The sequence below is a fragment of the Lepidochelys olivacea genome (genome assembly GCF_965140295.1).
Source record: "Lepidochelys olivacea isolate rLepOli2 genome assembly, chromosome: 2".
NCBI lineage: Eukaryota > Metazoa > Chordata > Testudines > Cheloniidae > Lepidochelys > Lepidochelys olivacea.
The window spans coordinates 225,539,973-225,560,091 of record NC_140412.1 but is presented as its reverse complement, the minus strand read 5'-3'; the positions used below and the strand labels follow the sequence as shown (position 1 = coordinate 225,560,091).

Genomic DNA, 20,119 nt, shown 5'->3' with positions numbered 1-20,119 from the left:
TTAAATGTGGTAGATATCCCAATAATAAAGAAGTCAGCTTGATTCAGCAGTTTTAGATTAAAAAAAATCATTTTCTTGATTTCATATCTTACGTGTACTGTAAGCAGATAATGTATTTTTTAGCTTATTAAAAATGCTTCTTTCCCACTCCAGAAATTAAGAAAAAAAGGCATTGAAGGTTTGAGTGTTTGTGGGGGGAGTTTTTGGACTCAAGACATTTTGAAAAGACATACAGAATTACAAACCAATCTCTAATAAGAAACTAACCATCCAGTCTCTCAATTTATGGTACATTCAGAATGATGATATTTTCAGAAACAGATAATTATATCACAAGCTTTCATCTTGTTCAAAAATAAAAATGATTTTTTTATGCATCAGCTATTTAGAATTTTAGTGACTGTGTATAGAGTTTTAAAGCTTTTACTTTGTTGGTCAGGTAATGCATGCCTGTCATTGTTAGTACTCTGATCAACTGATCTGTCATTTCAGCAGGAGTTAGAGCTTGGTTTTCACTTTTCCAGCTCTCCAGTGCCTGGAGTATTTTCTCTTCCAATACAAGAGACCTAAACAGAAAAAATAAAAATGCTACTGAGAAGTCGTTTGAGAAAGTCAAAGGCTTAAATAGATGACTCTCAAAAATGAACTATATTATACTGCATATGCTACGTACAATATTTTGATAGCATATGTGTATAACATATTTGATAATATCACTATCACAGTTGTTTATTACATGCCATAAAAACAGTAACAGAAACTAAAATTACACTAAGCATAAGACTATTTTGTAAGTTGTTATTTTTAACTAACCTGTTATTTTCAAGAGATTTAATTTCAGCATTATTAAATTGCAGTTTCTGGCAGAAAAATTCAAAATTTTCAAAGGAAACGTTCCCAGAAATTATCTTTAATATCTTCTGCAAAATTTTCCCTGAATATAAACATATTACAAGTGTTATGCTTTATCAAATTAAACTGATATAATTTATCTAACATTCACCATTTGTACAACTATTAATCTTTTTTCAGTTGTGCATGCCGCTTATCTGCTACAAGACTCTGGTTATTGCAAAGACAGGCGGCAGTGAGGGGGACTGAAAACTGGCAGGTTCTCAGTCCGGCACAGACAGACAGTATTGTGACTATAGCAGAGAGCTGACAGCTGGCAGGGGGAGGAAAGGGAAAATACACACACAGCACTCAGATCAGGGTGAGGAGCTAAGATGTGTCTGACACAGCATATGACCAGAGACTCACAGCACTAGGACATGGAGTCAAGAATAGTGAGTCTTGGTGCATTCCTCAGGCACAGAACATTGCAGCTGGGTAGGCTCAAGGTATGGCACAGGCACACAGCTCTGAAATATGGGGAGTTGAGAATAATCAGGCGGGGTGCATATTACTGGTACACTGGTGAAACTGTATAACAAAACACAGCAGTGAGATGAATAGATAAGTTCATGCATTTCAATTGTTTCAGGCTGTATTTATGGTCATGAGGCTTTCTCACTGAGTTGGGAAAAAGCCATGGGTATGAATGAAGCAGTACACACATCTTTTATGTACTAATTCAAAGTGCTCTGAAATCCGTATGTATAATCAGATTAGCCTGAAAGTAGGTATGCCACTTCAGGGTGCATGGTAGTCTGAACTGCAAATTTTGGGTCATTTGGTTAAGGGATTCCCAAGATACAGCCTCAGCAAAATGACTTGTTTTAAAAATGATGGCTCAGTACATGTAAAAAAATACAGTACATGCACAAGGATGAGGAATGCAGAATAGGCAGATTTGGTACAGGCAGAGACCAACAATGCTGAGAACAGGGTAAGTATCTTATCTTCTCTACGGGGAGAGTGACGCTGCTGCAGTCAATGCAGCAGGTATCAATTTAGCGGGTCTAGTGAAGACCCACTAAATCAATAGCAGAGCGCACTCTGGTCAACTCTGGTACTCCACCTCTCCAAGAAGAGTAAGGTAAATCGACTGGAGAGCGTCTCTCATCTTTGCTGTGCAGTGAAGACACTGGAGTAAGTCGACCTAAACTAAGTCAACTCCAGCTATGTTATTCACATAGCTGGAGTGGCGTAACTCAGGTCGACTTACCACAGTAATGAAGACAAGCCCAAGAATAGCCATGCTTCATGCATAGCACAGAAAATGCAGGATTGACACCAACCAGGAAGGAGAACACTCCATTGAGATGAACTGGGCAGTTTATACCTCTGTAAGCCCCCTGTAGTACCCAGGTGTGAACCTAAGGCTTTTGCAGATCCTCTTTCTCCCTACTTAGGAGAAAGAGCTTTGGAACTCCCTATCACCTGCTCCTGGGGACAAAGAGTGCATCTTGTGTGGGCTATGGACCTTAAGGACGCCTCTAAAGTTCTGGTTATTTCTCACCCATCCTTCTTGGTGATGTCTCCAGCTGATAGATACATTTCTTAAAATTGGAGCTGGCCAAAAAATGGAAATCTCTTCCCACTTCTGGGAGGAGGAAGAGAGGCTCTCTGCCTGTTGGGCTGCTAAAGATGGGAGGGAGGCAGCCCTCTGGGTAAATTTTGTCAATTTCACTGGCAGAAAGTGAAATTGACAAGAACCATCTAGAATTTCCTGACAGATAATTTATTTATTTATTTATTGGCAAAAATCAAATTTTCTCACTTTTTTTTTTTTGGTTGGTCAGAAAATCATTCTGAGGACAGATTTTTGGCCAGCTCTATTCAAAACCCATTGGTTACGAGCTTCCCACCTCTACGTCTCCTCTCCAGTTCCACAGGGAGCATGTAGGGGCCAGAAGGAGTGAAGAGCTGGAAGCTGAGGGGCAATGAGGTATGCCCAGGAAGCCCCTCTTCAGCCCCTCAATACTACCAATTTATCAAAAAGCAATGGAACCCACTATCAAAAACTTTGTTAAAGAGGAGGTAAGGCTACCTACATTTGCCTAGTACCCTTCCACAGTGTGGAAATTAGCAGCCAGAAACCTGTGGGAGCCAGGAAATACATTCAACCAAATAAAACTCATACATTAGAAAATCAGGAAATGCAGAGTTAAGATTATGATTCCTAAACCACAAAATCTTAACACTGCCCCCTTTGATCACCACCATATAGGGTCACTCAGGCAGAACCGTCTCATGCCACTCTCTAAGATATTTGCCAGTTAACTGATAAGGTGAAGAAGAGAATTGTTGGGAAAACTCTAAAGAAGTTCTAAGTACTTAAACTCCTCTGATCCCTGCCCCAAGGTTCCCATATAGGGAGATCACATTGCCATACCCTTCACTTAGTCTTTTTATCCAGGATGATATCTGTAAACCTGCCACTCCTGCTCCCTGGACCAATGGTGTTGCCCAGAGCACAGTAAGGGCCTGTGGGAGAGTATGAACAGGTGTGTGGATTTGGAGTTGTAGGGGAGCAGAGAAAATGGCAGGTAGTGTTAGGGAAGGGTGAGGTACTATTTCATTCCTAGTCCCTATTGTTATCTCCAGAGGGTCAGAGTTAGTGGGGGAGAGGGGCATAGTGATGCTAACTCTGCATTTCCTGGTTTTCTATGCTTTTGTTTCAGTGTATTGCCTGGATCCAGGTTTCTGGTTTTGGCTGTCAACTTCTACTTTGGAAGGATACTGGGCACAGCTAAGCAGACTTAACTTCCCTTTAACCATGTTTTTGTTACTGAGTATTAAGAATAACTGTATGCAAGACTCTAACACAAAAAGACTGCTTAAAAACCTTATAAACTTGATACATGTCATGGGGAGCTGGCCCATTACCCAGAGCCTTTACAGACTTCTGTAAAGGAGAATGAGCCAACCCAGACTAGACATAGTTAGTTACCTAAGTGGCTGCTTGGCAGCTAATTACCTAATAAGCCTGAAAGGGATTACCTGGGCTCAGCTGAGGTGGATGCTGGTTCATAGACAGGATGGTCCAGATCAATAAAGATGCTTAAGGACCTAAAGTTCAGAGTGAGGGAGCTCCTGCATCAGAATATCCCATAGATCAGTGGTTAGAGCACCTAGTGCGAGGTAGGATTTGAACAGGGGTCTCCTTTCTCCCCATCTGACATTTAACCTGCGTCTCCTATATCACAGGTGAGTGCTCTAACCACTGAGCTAAAAGTTATCAGTTAGGCATCATCACTATCTTCTCCTCTTCCAGCCATTTTGTGTGGAGCGAGGAAGGAACTTAACTCATTCCCCCAAGAAATGCTTTAGGCACCTCAACTGCCTGACTCCAGGCAACTGTTTCCCATTCATGGATCACGAAGCAGAGATAGACATCTCCATGCAGTCTGGAATTAGGTGCCTGTCTCCAAGAGGTGAGGGAGGGTTTAGGATACACCCGTCATCAGCAGCTCCTACTGGCTAGCTTAGGCATCTCCCTGCATAGCATGCTGGCTTTTGCAGATCCCGTTCCAAGGCAATCCAGATATCTAACTCAGGCTTTGTGGATTGAAGTTTTGTTCCTGTGACTTTTAAGGGCCTAAAAGTTAGGCGTTGCAATGCTGAGCATTGCAGCACCTAAGTCCCTTTGTGGATCTGGGCCAAAGAGCCTAGAATGTGTGCTCTTAGGGACATGGAACTTGTGGGAGAGCTCACCAGAAAAGGCAGACTACAAGGTGTGTTCCTAGAGAGAGGGAATTCCTAAGGAAAGAGCTAAAGTTTGTTGGCCTCCAGGAATGCCTGGTCTCAGTGAATGGGTCTCTCAAACAGTGGCAGGAAGCACATCCCATCAAGAATTACATGCTGCCTTGGAGAATAGGTGCAGTTGACAGATCTCTGTGGACTCCTGGCTCCAGGGAAGGATTCTTCTCAGGTAGCAGTAAGAGGCCTGATTCCAGGGAAGGTACTTGAGCCAAGAGAACCCCAATGGTTAAGAGCCTGTACGGAGAGAAGTGGATTCCGGTGGGAGCAGATAAACTAAGACTGACTCTCTCTCCCATCTCAGATGATGGAGCGAAGGGTTGTTTGTATTCTTGTTGGGCCTTAGTTAATAAACTAGACTCCTCAGAAGCCTCATTCAACATATTGATGGTGAATTAGGGGAAACCGAGGCATGGAGTGCCTAAAGTTATATGCTTGGCCATAAGGGGGTGCAATCCAGGAGACACACCATCTGACATTAACATTAGTTGATCCCTACAAAATTAGGTAGACTGTAGATTATAATTAAATGCTGTTACCATTAACCATAAGCATTAGGATGGGGAGGCAAGGGAAAACATGACAAATACAAAACCTGACTTCTTAAATTAGCAAAACACTGGATTTCTAATACCTGCTACAGTAGGCTGTCTTTAACACTTAAACAGCATGTTTTCCAGGATAGTGCATTATAATATACTTGTTCTTAACATACCATCTCTTTCATCAGCACTCTCCAGGTAGCGTACAATGGTATATAGCTGTTTTCCTTTACAGACTTCCTGTGGAGGTCTGATCAGAGGATTTCCATCAAAATTTATATCCTTCAGTGACTGAAGATGTTGGAGATCACTCGGCAAACATATTAACTGATTTCCTGACAAAATACGAATAGTTAATTATATTTGTATTATATTGATCTAAAGAATTTCAGTACATGAGTAACCAATCAATGAAATTCCTTTAAAATTATTTGTTGATTCTGATAAGTTCAGTCGTGCACAGAGTCCCTGCCTCAAGATGTTTGCAATATAGGGAGTCTTTCCATTGACTTTAATAGGCTTTGGATCAAGTTCATAGTGTAGGTATAAATTAGAAAGGTCCAGACACAAATAATAGATCAGGTGCTTGTAAAAGTTTGAAATAGAGTTGGAATCTTACAGAAGTCATTATTAGCACTTATGGAGTAAGTGTGTCTTCAGGAGACAATGAAGGAAGAGATGGAGATCAATTAGTAGAGGCACAAAAAAAAGGAGACTGCTCCAATGGAAGAAGAGGAGTGAAGACAAGAGTGAATAATACAAAGGAACCAGGAGGAGAGAGAAAGAGATAGGAGGCTTGGAAAATGAGGAATAGAGGGGAACAATAATGAAAGCAGAAAAGCAAATAAGAGAGAAGTTGAGCAGGGTCTTGAGGGTGAGAAGAAACTTGAATTCAGTGCAGAAGGGAATGCCAGTGAAGAGACTTGAAGAGAAGAGTAACATGATCAGAGTAATGAAAGAGAGAGAAATTCTGAATTAGTTACTCCTGAGTTACACTGGTGTAAGTAAAAGGAAAATGATTTATATAATGCTAATCAAGGAACATTTAAATAACTTCCAAATCAGGACTTCTAAGCAGCCCAGCTGACTGTAAAGCACAGTGGATGAGCAGGAAGAGATGCACAACCTTCACTCAATTGGGACACTGGGGGAAGAGAACTTCAAAGCAAACTGCCACATTCCTTTACAATCCCAACTACAGCACATTGCAGGTGGCTGAGATGTTTTGAGGTTTTATGTTCAACAAAAAAATAAATTGGGAGTAGGTTTTCCCTCAAGCATATAAAAGTAAACATATTTAAAAACATATTCTATACCCTTTCAGAATCACTGAAATAAAATATTTTAGAAGTGGTAGAGCACTAGAGTTTGGCTTTAGTAGAACTTAACTCTCAGTTGGACTGTCTTCTAATTTTAAGACAAAATGTCTATTTATATATGCTCTACACTAAAGAAAATTATGGATTAAATTTTCCTTAAAGAAAACAATTACCAATTCATAAATTTTGAATAATCTATTGTTGTTATAAAGCACTGAACTATGAAACAAAATAAAATAAATAAAAATGTAATTATAAATATACATGGATCCTGAAGCCTCAGGAGTCCTCTCTTTGCTGCACTTGATGGTGGAGTTTCCTCAAGAAATGTCTCCGTCTAGACTCTAGCTATAGAGTACATTGCCAAAGTGAGCAACTCTAACCCAGAAGAACTAATAGTCCAGTGTAATAATAAAGATCGAATTAAGGTATCAAAACTGTAAGTTGCACATAAAAGCAAAATAATATAGGGTATCTGGCTGAATATCCTTAAATACTTTTATAATTATCAGATATTTAATTAACACTATTTGTTAGAATATTTAGTTTGATTTATACAAAGCTACCATATGTTACTTATGTAGCTTTTATAAAAATTAACCATAACAGCAAAATAAAATAATTTTGTCTATTATATAACAAGCTATTTCTACAACTTTTTATAAATATATTTGCAAACCATAGTAATAATCATCAGAATCTAATCACACTACGTCATTCAGCCCAACCCCACACCAAGCACCCCAGAAAAAAACTGGGTTTCACAGCATATCCTGCAGGCTAAGAAATCAAATGGTGGAAGCCAAGACGGAATCCTCAAAGCAACTGAGGCACCTACGTAGACTCTGTATACAGCACCACTATGTGATCCACAAAACTTCTCCGTGGCTGCCGCCAAACCTTGTAGGTGTCTAAACTCACTCAATACCTAACTTTCTGCTGTAAAAGTTCCCTGCGTGCCTAATTTTGGACCTTGGCGCGCATGCACTGCTCCCTCCCCCTGGGGCATGCAGATGCCTATCTCTCACCTAAGCCGTCGAGTAATTCACAAACTGGGGAAAGATAGGCATTTGGCCACTTCAGTTGCATGAGGTGCCCAATCTGGTAGTAGAGTTGCCAACTTTCTAATCACACAAAACCAAACACCCCTGCCCCGCCCCTTCTCTGAGGCCCTGCCCATGCCCTGCCCCTTTTCCAAGACCCCACCCCCCGCTTGTTCCATCCTTCCCTCCCTCCATCACTCGCTCTTCCCCACCATCGCTCAGTGGGCTGGGGAATGGGGTTGGGGTGCGGGAGGGAGTATGGGCTCTGGGCTGGGGATGCAGTCTCTGGGGGTGGGGCCTGGGATGAGGGGCTTGGAGTGCAAGAGAGAGCTCTGGGCTGGGGTTGGGGTGGGTGGGGGGGTGAGGGCTCCATCTGGGGATGAGGGGTTTGGGGTGCAGGAGGGAGCTCCGGGCTGGGCAAGGGGGTTGGGTGCAGGGGGGTGAGGGCTCTGGCTGGGGATGGGGCCAGAGACAAGGGGCTTGGGGCGCAGGAGGGGGTGATGCCCATCTTAAAAATTTTAGCCCAGAATTAGGGGGTGTTTTAACAACTGGACTAGAGTCATTCTCTCTCCCTCTTTCTCTCTGTCCCAATGACTGTTCTACTGTGGATAAATACTTAAAGAGTCATTGGATTAGAGAGAGCAAGTGAGACAGACACTCTGTAATTCAGTGGTCAGACTACCCTCCTGAGAGGTGGGAGACCCCTAGTTCCAGTCCCCCGTTCCAATCACTCTTCTGTAATTTATCCACAGCAGAACCGTTTCAACGGGAGAGACTGAGTATGAGGGGGCATGCGAATGTGTAGCATATCTGGCACATAAATACCTCGTTAAAAGGTATTTATGAGCTTATTTTTTTTAAACAATATGCACTTAAATGTGTGTTTTAACTGTTATCCTCAAAAGGAGAATAAAAATATATACAGACAGATGGTTTTAAACGTCATCTATGGCAGCTCACTGGTGCAACATTTATTCACAGAAAATCAATAGGAAAAAAAATGAAGCCAATACATAAATAAACTAATAATACTAACAACAAGTGCAAGCATCTGGAAAAAATACTGGTTAGATAATACTAATAGCTAACTAGTTTAAATCAGAGAATATACTGTACTGTATTTTAAAATTAGCTATTTGCACATGGCAAAGTAGATATTTGGAAGATTTGAAGACTCAGCCATAATACAAAAACCTCACATTGTGGTCAATCTGGAGCACGGGGCCTCAGTGCTAGAGAGCAAGTGAGGGTTTAATGAGTACATGTACTATAGGAAGCGCTACCCAGACTCCTTGTGCTTTGTCCTCCATCCTTAGTGGCACCTCGAGGAGGCAGTGGGCAGGAAGGTGGATGGATGCTGGGTCTGTGCAGCTTCTGGGCCCCAGCCAGTTTGCAAACCTAAGTGTTGTCAGCCTTGTCCAGAGCATGTGCAGCTGCAGGAGGCAGCTGCACACTGGGGATGTGAACCAGGCGGGGAGGAGCAGGGGTGCCATTTCAGATTTGGGTGGGGGCAACTTTAACCGTAATTCCAGGGACTACTTAGACACCTGAAAACGCGAGTTTTTGCGCAGATAATAACTTAGAAATTAGTAGAGAAAAGCACTGTATTTAATTAGTATATAAAGAAAGAAAAAGATATACAAACACCAATTAAAGCCATATTTTAAGTTTACATGTAAATTTAGAACAATCAGGAGATAATACAGCAAGATATTCCCAATCCCAAGCCTTGAGCTATAAGTTTTGGAGCCTTAACACAGCGATCAGAAACACAAGCCTGATACTATGTACATTATCTTTAGTAGAGATAAATAAATATAATAAAATCTGCTTACTTTCTCTAACATACACTCTGTGTTACTGCCATTATCTATTCTATTTCAGTCAATTGTTTTTCACTCCACTCAAAACATATTTACTTAATTTTAACATACGTGATTAATATTTCTTTTATTAAGAACATGATTTTATTTTTCTAATTAATTTGGCATTTATGTTTACCAATCACAATCATGTACGTGACTCAATAACATTTGACTCCATCATTTCTATTAGTATCTGACTTGGAACCACATTTAATTTCGCACACATTTTAAGTTATTTTATAGATATAATTAAAAATACAATTTAAAAATAAGTAGAGGTGTCAAGCAATTAAAAAAAATTAACCACTCAATTAAATAAAATTAATTGTGATTAATCGTGCTGTTAAACAATAATACCATTTATTTAAATATTTTTGGATGTTTTCTACATTTTCAAATATATTGATTTCAGTTACAACACAGAATACAAAGTGTACAGTACTCACTTTATATTTATTTTTATTACAAATATTTGCACAGTAAAAAACAAAAGAAATTGTATTTTTCAATTCACCTAATACAAGTACTCTAGTGCAATCTCTTTATTATGTAAGTTGAATTTAGAAATATAGAATTATGTACAAAGTAACTGCATTCAAAAAATAAAACAACGTAAAACATTAGAGCCTACAAGTCCACTCAGTTCTACTTCAGCCAATTGCTCAAACAAACAAGTTTGGTTACAATTTGCAGGAGATAATGCTGCCCGCTTCTTGTTTACAATGTCACCTGAAAGTGAGAACAGGCGTTCACAGGGCACTGTTGTAGCCGGCATTGCAAGATATTTACGTGCCAGATGCGCTAAAGATTCATATGTCCCTTCATGTTTCAACCACGATTCCAGAGGACATGTGTCCATGCTGATGACGGGTTCTGCTCAATAACGATCCAAAGCAGAGAAGACCGACCCATATTCATTTTCAGAATCTGAGTCAGATGCTACCAGCAGAAGGTTGATTTTCTTTTTTGGTGATTCACCTTCTGTAGTTTCTGCACCAGACTGTTGCTCTTTTAAGACTTCTGAAAGCATGCTCTACACCTCATCCCTCTCAGATTTTGGATGGCACTTCAGATTCTTAAACCTTGGGTCAAGTGCTGTAGTTATCCTTAGAAATCTCACATTGGTATCTTCTTTGTGTTTTGTCAAATCTGCAGTGAAAGTGTTCTTAAAAAGGAACAACATGTGCTGAGTCATCATCCGAGACTGCTATAACGTGAAATATATGGCAGAATGCAGGTAAAACAGAGCAGGAGTTCAGTCACAAATTTAATTAACGCATTATTTTTTTAACCAGCGTTAAAACCTTTTAACGTAAATACTTTGCAATGCCGGCTACCAAAGTGCCATGCAAATGCCTGTTCTCACTTTCTGGTGACATTGTAAATAAGAAGAACGCAGCATTATCTCCTGTAAATGTAAATAAAATTGTTTGTCTTAGCGATTGGCTGAACAAGAAGTAGGACTGAGTGGACTTGTAGGCTCTGAAGTTTTACATTGTTTTGTTTTTTGAGTGCAGTTATGTAACAAAAAAAATCTACATTTGTAAATTGCACTTTCAGGACAAAAAGTTTGCACTATAGTACTTGTATGAAGTGAATTGAAAAATACTATTTCTTATCATTTTTACAGTACAAATATTTGTAATAAAAATATTTGATTTCAATTACAACACAGAATACAATATATATGAAAATGTAGAAAAACATCCAAAATATTTAATAAATTTCAATTGGTATTTTATTGTTTAACAGTGCGATTAAAATTTTGATGAATCATGATTAATTTTTTAATCACAATTAATTTTTTGTAGTTAATCGCGTGAGTTAACTGCGATTAATCGACAGCCCTACTTTATAAATTAAAAGGAACACCCATTCAGAAACCAATAGGTGTCTAGTACATGGCATAGGTGCAACTTATTAATGGGATTAAATTCTACTTACATTTGTGCAGCCAGTCTTCATTAGCTTTAGCTTCCCCGTAGTCTTAATATGTACCACAAAGCACATTACAATAGCCTGGTCTTTAGGTGACAAACGTATGGAAAACTTTAGTGAAAGCCCACAACCAAATGAGATGGTTACAGTCATCTCACCAGGTGCAAATGGAAAGAACTGATTTTGTCCACAGCTGTTAACTGAGTAACAAGGAGCAGCCTAGGTTCCACAAGTACCATATTGTGAAACACTGTTATAAATAGCAGCACCAAAGTACTTCTTTTCTTTGCTTCCCCATAACCTATTGACAATTACTTCAATTTTGTCTGGAATTATCCTCATCCAATCTCATACAGAAACTGTTTGAGGTTCAGAAAAGATGGAGATGTAGAGCTAGGTATCATCAGTATTCTGAAACCAGTGTAGACCGTGTCTCCTGAATAACCCTAATAAAGACCTGAAATACAAGTTGTACAGGAGGGCTGACAGAGTAAATCCTGTTGTACTACACATGAGACCAACCTGGACGCAAATAAGCAATTTGCCCCAAACTACCCTCAGGGTCCTCTTTTTAAACAAACAAAGAAACAAAAAAAAGAGACACTTAAGAGTTAGTTTTGTCAACAACACCTCTTGGCAAATCGTATTAAAGGCAGCAGATAGATCTAAAAGATTTAGGATGGACTCCTCTTCTACTATTAGGAGGAGACCACCAGCATCAGAGTTTCTGTCCCAGACCCAAGCTTAAAACTCAATTGACTGAAGACAAGGAAATCTGAGGACTCCAGTGACCACCATCATTGCCCCATTACCATCTCAGTCAATATTTCCATGAAGGGAAGACTGTGGGCAGGTCAATAGCTAGTGAGACTGTCACATCAAAAGGTGATTTCTTGAGATGAGACCCTAGTAGACCAAGTCCACTAGCACTTGCCCCCAAGGGAGATGCTGAGAATCTCTACCAACAACAGAACCAGTGCTTCCCAAACAACCAGGAATAGGTCCTATTCATAGACTTTAGCTCTGATAGTCCAAAGTGCTTCCAGAAACTTAGGCCTGAATCCACAAAGGGACTTAGGCATTGTGACACTGAACTTTTAGTTGTCTGGAAAACCACGGGAACAGCACTGTGATTTATAAAGCCTGAGTTAGGCAGAGCAGGAACTCGAACTGGTGGTGTCTCATATCCCAAGCTGAATACCCTAACCACTGGGTTAAAGGGAAAGCCTCCTTCACACACCCCCCCCCAGTTGTTTTATGTAGATCTAGTGGCCTCTGAGAATACTTACTAGCTCAGGCCCTGCACATGACTTAGGCAGAGGATAGTCATGGATTGCCCTGGGGCTTAGATGAGAGATAGGTGTTCCAGATGCCTAGAATGGGGCAGTGATATGTATGCCCAGAGGCAGAAACATAGGCAGCTAGGAAACTTGTATTGCAAAAGCCTATATGCCAATGAGGTTAAGTGGCAGCCAAGCAGGAGTCTGGTGGATCGCAGTGGTGCCTATAAATGGGACTTAAGCCCCGAAGGCTGAGGTCTAAGTGCCTTGTGGATACAGGCCTCAGTGAGCAAGAACAGTTGAATCTCAAGTAAATGTTTGTCCCCACAAGATGATATACTGTCATTGTAAAGGCAGATAGCTCAGTTTGGAACAAGTAATATTATCCACAAAATAACAGGAATTTCTCACACCAAACAAAAACCAACAATCAACTCTGTAACTGATTGGAAGCCACCTAGCATAACTATTAATACTTAATATCTGCCATCTCACATGTGTCTCATGCCTTTCATAGTATCACATTAATAGGATGGTAAAATCAGATCACATGTGCGATTCCACAGAGTTAGGTCCCTGCAACAGACATGCAAGGAGATGCTAAACTTGAGAGAGGTACTATAGTATGAAGACACCAAAGATACTGCAGCATACGTGAAAAATGGGAAGTTGTATTTTCCTCTCTCCCTCAACACGTTCGCTTAACTAATTATTAATAGACTCCGCTGGCTCAATATTTTAATGCTCGCATTTCAATAATGGATGGGGCACCTGATACGTACCACTCAGATTAAGTTGTTGTAGATCACTCAGTGATGTAAGAGATCTGGGAAGCTGATTAATATAATTATTATTTGCAGTTAAGCTGACCAAGTGTTTCAGTTCCCCTATGCCTTCTGGAATTTCTTTTAATGCATTGTGAGATATATCCAGCTCTCTGAGGCAAGTCAGTTTAGACAGCTCCTCTGGAAGTTTAGTTAACTGGGAAATAGATAAAATAATTGCTACATTTACTCACTTATTTAGTAAATGACAATATTTTCTTGCATAAAAAGCTGAAAAAGTCATTTTTCCTACTTATAAAATGATATTCTGTAACTCAGTTCCACCAATAAAAACTCATAGTCTTCCATTCTGATGGATGTTGATTTGTTTTCCCAATAAGAATTTTGGTGATAGGCTTAGAATCGGCAGAAGAATTTTGTCTAGATAAAACAGAATAGTATTTCTATCAATGCTGATAACAATTGTATTATGGGATAGTGTCAGCATTGTTGGAACTGTGGGAGGGGAATCTTTTGATTAATTATTTGATTAATAAATGTAACTAAAGTGATTTTGCCCTCTTTGAAGAAACTGAAGAACAATCACATTTTCTCTCCTTTGTTTTGCAGTCAGAATGAAAATAAATATTTATTCTCTTCTTTGCTTTTCCTTTTACAGCAGTGGGACAGTAAAAGGGAATGAGTTTTCTTTTTCTTTTTTCTCTGGCAGGAATAATTGTTCTCAGTAAAGTCCAGTGAATAGGATTACCATACAAATTGAAGATGGAACAGATCTGTTAGATCACTAAGTATAATCCCCTGCAAATGAAGGATTTAGTACCCTTATAGAAGTCATATATGCGTATTTACAAAAGAAAGGTGAGCCCTGTAAGACACCAGATGGTGAAATGCCAATTCAGCAAGTTTTGGTGAAAAGAGAGATTAAAAATAGCCAATATTCTTTTATGAGTGAGCTCCTGCAGTTTTTCAGCAAAGCATTGCGTTTCCTTACACTTAAAATTTATAAGTGCTGGGTTATGAGAAGGAAGGGCTTGCTTCAGAAACAATAACAGTGTTTGTTTCAATTTCCATTGGTGGTAGAGTGTCACCATGCTAACTTCTCTCCATGACAACTACTCATGTGCTATTTTAGTCTGAAGAGAAGGTAGACAGGTTTTTTAGTGGAGAATTTCTTAGTTCTGCTCCTTAGCACAAAAGAAACAAGCAGTCCAGAAAATTAGACTTCAGAAGTCTGAGGCAATTTTCTCTATTATAAGTAAAATATCCTGTGTAACTATCTGTGCTGAAATGAGTGAGACTGCAGTGATAAATATTGTGGTTGTCTAAATCCTGTTTCAACACACAGAATAGAAATTGTAAGGTTTTATTCCTTTCACACAGAAGATTCCTGGAAGTGGGATTATTTGCATAATTCTGATTGGTTACTTTGCTTGTCAATCCTCATCAAAATAGGAGGCCCCTGAGTCCAAACTGCAGGTGCAACAGGAATAGAATATACTTAGATTATTGCTGATCAACCTGATTCAGTTTTTATCAAAATTGACAAACTGAGAGATTCCTGAATTACATAAATGTGAGGTCAGAATCAGACCTAATCTTTCTAATGAAATTTCATTGAAAGATCATCATATATATTTGCATTACTGAGAATATTTTAATCAATTCATAACCAAAATGTTACAAAAGACATTTTCAGTCAGTAGCCAATTCCATTTATGTTACAGTTTAGCCCCTTTACAAACTGTTCCTGTTCTTTGCTAACTGTAGGTGCATTACAAAAACCCTTTCAGCCCCTTAGAAGAAATTCTACTATTAATAAATTTTCAGTACAGAAATTTGTATGACAACTAGGATTTTTTTTTTTTGGCCTAAAGAAAACAATGTTCTCTTACCTTCAATCCGTTTATTTGGCACAACTTGAGTTTCTCCAGTGATGAAAGATGACATATTTCAGATGGAAAAGATACTAACTGATTGTTTGACAAATTTAAATCTTTGATCACTTGCAGATTACAAATATCTGAGGGAATGCACTGTATTTGATTCTCTGAAAGATCAAGTGTCTGTAAACTATTTAAAGCACACAGTTCCCTGGGAAATGAGACAAATTTGTTGTGGTATAAAAGAAGTACCTGGAGATACTTCATATTAGATACCTCTTTTGGAATGCTATTTATTTCATTTTCACTTAAATCTAAATAAATTAGCTTTATAAGTCTGCACAAGTGTTCAGAAAAAGATGACAGTTTGTTCCTACTTAATTCTAGGTGCTCCAAATTTTCAATAAAAGAAATTTCAGTTATTATTTCTGAAATATAGTTTCCACTGAGGTTTAAGATTTTAAGAGCAACCAGTGCACACAATCCAACTGGAAACTGAGGAAGTTTGTTATAGCTCAAGTCGACTTTAATTATCTGCATGCAATTTTTTATTTCAACAGGAATGCACGTTAATGCATTTCCAGAAGCTTCTATAATGGAGAGGTCTTTAATACGTGATATCTGTTCATCTAGGTTATCCATTTGATTTCTACTTATGCAAAGTTCCCTTAAATGTTTAAGTCTGTGCATCCTATTAGGAAGATGCGTTAGCTGATTGCCACGAAGAATAAGTCGTTCCAGCATTATACAATTGCAAAGTTTCTCTGAAATGCTTCTAAATAAATTGTTGGCAAGACTAAGAACTCTAAGTTCTTGCAAATTCTCAACTTTGTCTGAAAGAACGTCCAACTTGTTATCATCTAGCCTGAGTTTTTGTAGTTTTGCCAGTTGAAAAAGCTGCACAGGCAGAAATATAAGTTTATTGTGATTCACTAAAAGTACTTGTAATCTCCTGAGCTCTTTAATGTCCTTAGGTAAGCCCTGAATCAGGTTCCCCGAAATGCTGAGTTTGATTAGATTTGGAAGGTAGCAGAGGACCTTTGGGAATATTAAGATCTGATTGGAATCAAGGTTGAGTACATTCAAATTTTTCATGCTAACCATGTTTTCTGGCAGCGTTTTTAAATTATTTACAGCAAGATCTAAACTTTCCAAGGTTTCAAGGCCTTCCAAGGCAGCTGGAAATTCTTCAATGTTATTGTGACTGACAAAAAGTTGCTTAATATTTACAAGCTTTGATAACTCTTTAGGGAGACATGATAACTGGTTGTGACTGATGTTCAAAACTCTCAGTTTGTGAAGTAGGGAAATTTCAGGTGGCAATGCTATCAATCCATTTCCTTCAATGGACAGTATTTCCAGGTTTGTCAAATTACCTAGATTTTTATATAAAGTTTTGATTTCATTATTGTTTAAATGCAAATATTTTAAAGTTTGTATTTCAAAAACTACTTGAGGGATTTCCCTTAGTCCTTTAGCATTTAGTTTAACCATAAATTCCTCATGTTTTCCCGCATGCAATATATGTGTTGATACCTTTTCAGCTATTTCAGGATTCTCTTCTGATTGTAACTGATTTCTTTTAGCATCTCCTTCAACAGTTTCTTGAGGGATTTGGTTTAGTTCTTCAGCATTTAAATCAGTTGTGATTTCATCATCCCCTGTCTCCTGTAACACACTTGTTGATAATTTTTGAAACACTTCAAGATTTTCTAGTGAGCATAATGTGTCTTTTCCCACATCTCTTTCAGAGATCTTCTGAGAGAGTTCCATCAGCCCTTCAGCATTTAGATCAGCTGGGAATTCATCACTCTTTTTTTCAGGCAATACACTTGTTGAGAATACTTCATCTATTTCAAAGTTTTCCGCTGATTGTATTGTGTCTCTTTTGGAATCTGTTTCAAAAACTTCTTGGGGGAGTACCATCATTCCATCATCACGACAATCAGCTATGTTTTCATAGTCTTCTTTTTCATTTGACATACTTGTTGATAATCCTTCAATAATCTGAAAACTCTCAAATGATTGTAAGATGTCTTTACTGGCATCTGCTTCAGTAACTTCATGTGGAATTTCATTCAGTCCTTCAGTATTTAGGCCAATTATGAGTTCATCCTTTTTTCCGAGAGACCTTGTTGATGATTTTCCAGCCATTTCAAGATTCTCTATTGATTGTAATGAGTCTTTCCTAGCATCACTTTCAGAAACTTCTTGAGGGCTTTTGTTCAGTCCTTCAGTATTTAGGCCAGCTGTGACTTCATCCTCATTCTTTTCCTTCCTGCTTGTTGATAAATTTTCAGACATTGTGGGATGAATGGATCATTGATTCCTTTCTTGTATCTCTTCAGAAACTGAAAAATTGTAAGTGTGGAAACCATATGAAGCAACATGTTGTTTAACATTAGGAGATTGAACTAATGATTATAACAGAATTTTATAATAATTATGATTTTTTAATATAAATATGCACCCATCCATTTACTTGGGCTGTTTACTGAAAACCGGATTTGGCTTTATTTCTGATGTTCATTATTTCTTTAGTATAGTCCTTTGTCATCTAGATTTTCTTGACTAGAATAACAGAAAAATACAGCATCACAAACAACTCTACATTTGTTCTAGTGGGTTTCCACAATGTCACCAAATCCTGGGATTAAGTTGAGAGGGAATTGGGATTTTCCTTTGTTTTCATAAAATAATTAGAATAGTACATTCAGACTGACAAATAATATGAAAAGTAAAAAAGGGCAAGTTTTTTTTAAAAAAATAGGAGGCTAATTTTAGGCTCCTAAATCCATATTTAAGCACTCAAGTGGCCTGATTTCAAAAATACTGTGCATCCAACAGGTCCTGTAAACTTAAGGTGTCTAAATATAAATTAAGCTGCTATTTTTGAAAATCTTGGCCAAAATGTTTACCATAAAAGCCCTAATCAGAATATCTTCATGTATGTTAGAAATGTCTCATGTACTATCCTTAATGTACATCTAGATGGATGCATATGGATACATCACATAAAAAGATCTTGAAATAACTGAGGGGGGTTTACAAGATATTTAAGCTCTTAGACCCCAGACTTAGGCACTTCAGTGTGGAGTATAGATTCCTAAATCCCAGTTTTAGGCTCCACCGTGATTCACAAAACTCCCACTGAATGCTGTAGGCACTTAGACTCACTCAGTGTCTAACTTTTTAGGTTTCAGAGCAGTAGCCGTGTTAGTCTGTATCAGCAAAAAGAACGAGGAGTACTTGTGGCACCTTAGAGACTAACAAATTTATTTGAGCATAAGCTTTTGTGGGCTAAAACCCACTTCATCAGATGGCATGCATCCAGTGAAGTGGGTTTTAGCCCACGAAAGCTTATGCTCAAATAAATTTGTTTTAAGGTGCCACAAGTAATTCTCATTCTTTTAACTTTTTAGGGTAAAAGGTTCCGTAGGTGCCTATGGTTCTACCTCTGAGGGTATGTCTATCTATCCTCCGGATCAGCGGGCAGTGATTGATCCAGCGGGGGTTGATTTATTGAGTCTAATCTAAACACGGTAAATCGACCCCCGAGCGCTCTCCCAGTACACCACCGCCGCGAGAGGCGCAGGCAGAGTCGACGGGGGAGCAACAGCCGTCGACTCACCACAGTGAAGACACCGCGGTGAATAGGTCTAAGTACGTTGACTTCAGCTACGTTATTCACATAGCTGAAGTTGCATAATTTAGATCAATCCCCCCTCACCCTCCCCCCCCGTGTAGACCAGGCCTGAGTATGCATAATGCTGCCTCGCTATATGCATTCAGATGTCTATCTCCTGCCAGAGCCCTAGAGTGAGTCACAAACCTGGGGGGGAACAAAGCATTCATTTCAGAAAGGGGGCTGGACACTGGCTCTCCCACTCAGCAGGCAGGTGCCCTAATCACCAGGCTACAGAATCATTCTCACTCTCATCTCACAGTATGAGTATTTATTCACAGTGGAAAAGCTTCAGCAGAAGAGACTAAGGGAGTCCTGTGTTAGAATATCCCATACCTCAGTAGTTAGAGCAGTCTCCTGGTAGACTTCTGTTTAATTTCCTTCCCCTGCCCCTTCCAGGTGGAGGGGGCAACAGAACTTGTTTTTGTCACATCCCAGGTGGGTGCTCTAACCACGGATTAAAAGTCATCAGGTCAGCACTTCCACCTCCTCTGTGTGTAAAGCAAGGCAGAAACCTACCTAATTCTCACAAGAATCTACTTAGGTGCCTAAGCCACCTGACTATAGGAGAGGGGTTCCTGTTTGTGGATCACTAGCAGAGATAGGCACCTTGGATTTAGGTGCCTAACAGAATAAGAGGAGAGAAGTTAAGGACACATCCCTATTGTCAGCATTTTCCATTGGCTAGTTTAGGGGATGCCCAACCTAGCATGCTAGCTTTTGTGGATTGCTGTCTAAAGTGCTTTCTCTCCCCATTCATTTTATAGGAGCCTCGGTGCCTAACTCAGGCTTTGTGTATTGCAGTGTTATTCCTGTGATTTCCTAGGCTACGTCTACACTAGAAACTTCAAAGTGCTGCCGCAGAAGCGCTCCCACAGCAGCACTTTGAAGTGTGAGTGTGGTCACGAGTGAGCACTGGGAGAGAGCTCTCCCAGCGCTCCTGGTAATCTACTTCCACAAGGGGAACAGCTTAGAGGGCTGGGAGTGTGGCTCCCAGTGCTCAGAGCCCGTCCACAGTAGCACTTTAAAGTGCTCAAACTTGCTGCCCTCAGGGGGGTGATTTTTCACACCCTTGAGCCAGCAAGTTAGAGCACTATAAAACGTAAGTGTAGACAAACCCCTAGGCACGCCCAAGTCC

The 20,119-nt window shown here is 39.3% G+C and overlaps 1 protein-coding gene across 1 annotated transcript; it reads right to left on the bottom strand.

Moving 5' to 3' along the window:
- Positions 1-385: 385 nt before the first annotated feature.
- LRRD1 (leucine rich repeats and death domain containing 1) lies at positions 386-17,600 on the bottom strand (the record flags this gene model as incomplete). Its single annotated transcript, XM_084621125.1, has 5 exons — positions 386-566; positions 814-934; positions 5,360-5,521; positions 13,414-13,612; positions 15,309-17,600. The coding sequence occupies 5 exons, from the start codon at positions 17,598-17,600 to the stop codon at positions 386-388; spliced, it is 2,955 nt and encodes a 984-aa protein (XP_084477251.1).
- Between the last annotated feature and the right edge of the window lie 2,519 nt (positions 17,601-20,119).